Below are 3,461 nucleotides of genomic sequence, written 5' to 3' on the forward strand. Positions count from 1 at the left end.
TTTTGTTAATTTTTAGTTGTGAACATAAAAACAATTTTTTATTGATATAAATTTTGTTTTAACTTAATAATTCTTTTAATTTTGGTTTTGACTAAATAAAATATGTTTCAATCATGTAATATTATATAATATTATAAATGTATGAAATATACTTTTATAATACTATAATATTGTTAAAAAACATATCTATCATTGGTTTTATAAAACCCAAGATATAAAAACAATAATTGCTTAATTCTAAGGAGACCTATATTATTAAGACGGCATAACCTTTCATCAATGAATAATATAATAAAAAATATATGTTTAATATGATTTAGAAAATGATTGGTACATGCATAGTTGTTATTTCTAGGATAACAACTAAATCGTTCTTTTATTTGACGTATCTACTAACCTTATGTAAAAAATGTCATGGAGGGAAGCATGGAGTTATTCTCTATTAGTAATGTATTAAATGGCCAATTTTTTTAAATGGAAATGGATCAATATATTTGTGACCACATGTCTAGGAAAGGAATTCAGAATACACATGTCTAGGAAAGGAATTCAGAATACCCTTTTCACTTCGCTATTAAGTTTAAGTGTCTTCAGTGGGAAGTTAACATAAACACGAACATAGGAACATGATTTTTTTGGCTTACATTAACATGGTATTCAGTACTTATCTATTGGATTATAATCTTCTAGATTATAGTTGTACTTCCCCACAAAAATGTATTGAGACAAATATTTTTTTAAGGTGGGTGGAATGTTGGGATTGTTCTTAGAGGTGCCAAAGGGTTTGTAGAAGAATAATAATAGTTAAAATTATTTATTGTAAGGTAGATTAGGTTCATTATATTATTAAATAAGAATTACTATAGTAATAAATATTGAATAAATATAATGAAAGATTATTATAAAAGTTCCATTAAGTATTTAGAAGGTTATTATGATTAAAAAAATGATATCTATAAAAAAATTGTTGGATACTATCTTATGAATAGTGTGAACATGTATTGTATTTAGAACTTAGCTCATTAAGAGATTGCCCTAAAGTAAATGAATAAGAATAAATTTCTTCAATAAAATATTAATTGTAAGATGTTTCTCTACTTCAAATATTTTTATATTAATAAATTATAAAAAAAATTCTTTAGTTCTTAAATATAGTAAGTAATATCATTTTGAAATTTAAAATACATAAAATTTTATAATACTTTTTTCATTAGATTGAGAAGAAAATGAGACATGAAACCTTGCTTGTACTTTATTAATATTTGGAAGGAAAATAAGATCAAAAAGTCATTTCTCATACTTTATTAAATTTTTGAGGGGAGAAAGAGCATTGGTTCTTTCTCAAAATTTTGTACTTAGAGGATTGATTTTTTCTCAAAATTATTTTGTAATTAGAGTGATGAGGGGAGAAGAATGAACACTGACTCATTTTCTTGCATTTTTTATTCAAGTGAGGAGGATAAGGATCACTTTGTTTATCTCCGAAATTTTTTCATTCAAGTGAGGAGGATAAGGATCACTAATGGTTTGTTTATCTCTAAAAATAGATATTGTTTTCATAAATTAAAATTGTGTTTACATGTCCTATTCAACGAATATTAGTATTCATATAAATATATCAGGGTGCCATTCATATAAATGTATCATGGTGCAATTTAAGAGAAACATAAAATTTTAGTACATTCCCAATCTTTTGAGAAAATATATTAATAGCATGTTTAAAAATAACAATTGGTTGAAAATCTATCAAAGCCAACTGAACTAACAATATTATTTACATGAAAACAAACTATGCCTCACATAACCAATACAATAATATTCTCTCACACATATAACCAATACAATAATAATCACACTCATATGGTCAAAAGGCCATAATACAGATAAGAATTAATAAATTCAATGGACTATACATTAATAATAACACACATCCCTGGCTTTACCAGATACTCTTGACTCTTATCCCTAAAAGTAATTATATTGTACAAACTTTGCCATGCGTCCATGGAGCAGTCTAGCAAAAGTTCATAATGTCATCTTCTTCACCCAAAAGGTCAAGGCAATCCATATTCAATTCTGTTAGCGAGACACCACAATTATCCATGTCAGAGAAGTATCCAAATTCTTGGATGAAATAAGAATTATAATCAAATATTGAATGGTTAATCAGTGGACATAATGAATCTGGGGTGGCCACTTGTTGTACAGAAGTTGAAGAAGACTCTGCACGACAATCCCCATACGAATTTCTCTCTGAAATATGAGATTCAGACACAGATTCAGATGGAGCTGTTGTTGAGTCAGAAACAGATTCAGATGGAGCTGTTGTTGTTTGTGTGTATGCAAAGTTGGTGAATGGTAATGGTCCTCCCCGCTTCCTTGATGCATTATCATAAGCCAGTGCAGCTGCTTCTGCTGTGTCAAAAGTCCCAAGCCACTGCCTCACTCCTCTGGAAGAATCTCTGATCTCTGCAGCCCATTTCCCCCCTTTTCTTCGTCTTACTCCACGGTATTTACGGCTCACCGCACACTCTACATTAGAGACTGGTTCGCATAAGGTTCTGGCTTTGTTGTTGGGCACTCGAGGTGAGTACTGATTTCCTGCGCGAGGTGAACAATTCAATGGTAGGTGAATCTCGAGAACCAATCTTTTGTGAGATGCAGCACTCAATTCATCGTCACTTGAGAGGTCTGTGGCATCTGGGTCATTGCAGATCAGTCTGATCTTCCTTGTCAGAAGCCCATTCCTCTCTTTCTTGGAAGCTCTGATGGTATTATTTTTCCTGTTCTTGCGACGAGGCATAATTCAAGTTCTTTGATTATAGCTCAAACAGACTGCAATCCTTCCTGCAACAAACATAAAAGAAATGAGAAGAAGGCAAATTTTAAATACTGCCATTACTATTAACCTGAGCAGTTGTCTATAACGCGACTTTTTGAAAGTCTTTCCGGCGGGTTTTTCCGGTCGAAATCGGGCAGGAATTTATTGGAATCGCAAGTTTGATAGCTAGTTTCTGCACAATGAAAGCGTCCCAGGGGTTTTCCAGGGTGCTGAATCCAAATATGCAGTTAAAAAACCATTTTAACTGCAACAAATCAAGATTCAACCTCAATTTCTTCCGCCGGATTCCGTCACCAAAATCTCCAAAAAATCGCATTATAGACAACTCCTTAACCTGATAGCTCGAGACCATAAAAGGCACTTACTATTAACCTGATAGGTCGAGCTCCAGTGCTGCTTCACGCTTGGAAGCATCCAGTTAAAAAACTGTAATGGTTGTGGACAGGTAGTCAATCTCGCATTTCCACAAAAGCATCTCCATATGGTCAACGCTATGTGAAGGATCAACATCAAGCAGTATTTGATGACCTTTTCAAGTCAAACTAGGACTGCTCTTTAATATATTTTTTCGACAAGGAAAGAGAGAAGTCAACGAGATCGAATTGTCAGCTTCTTTTTC

General features: G+C 32.2%; 1 protein-coding gene across 1 annotated transcript; it reads right to left on the reverse strand.

The window, feature by feature from the left end:
* Positions 1-2,014: 2,014 nt before the first annotated feature.
* On the reverse strand, positions 2,015-2,803 carry LOC149202198 (ethylene-responsive transcription factor ERF069-like). The gene has a single exon (XM_089399918.1). It carries the CDS (start codon positions 2,801-2,803, stop codon positions 2,015-2,017), a length of 789 nt encoding a protein of 262 aa, XP_089256044.1.
* Positions 2,804-3,461: the final 658 nt, after the last annotated feature.

Source organism: Pinus tabuliformis, chromosome 2_1, assembly GCF_031772625.1.
Source record: "Pinus tabuliformis cultivar Carrire ecotype Pingquan chromosome 2_1, CPIR1, whole genome shotgun sequence".
Taxonomy (NCBI): domain Eukaryota; kingdom Viridiplantae; phylum Streptophyta; class Pinopsida; order Pinales; family Pinaceae; genus Pinus; species Pinus tabuliformis.

What these genes read in the sequence shown, in the direction of transcription:
- LOC149202198 (XM_089399918.1), bottom strand. Translation starts at nt 2,803, where the DNA reads ATGCCTCGTCGCAAGAACAGGAAAAATAATACCATCAGAGCTTCCAAG.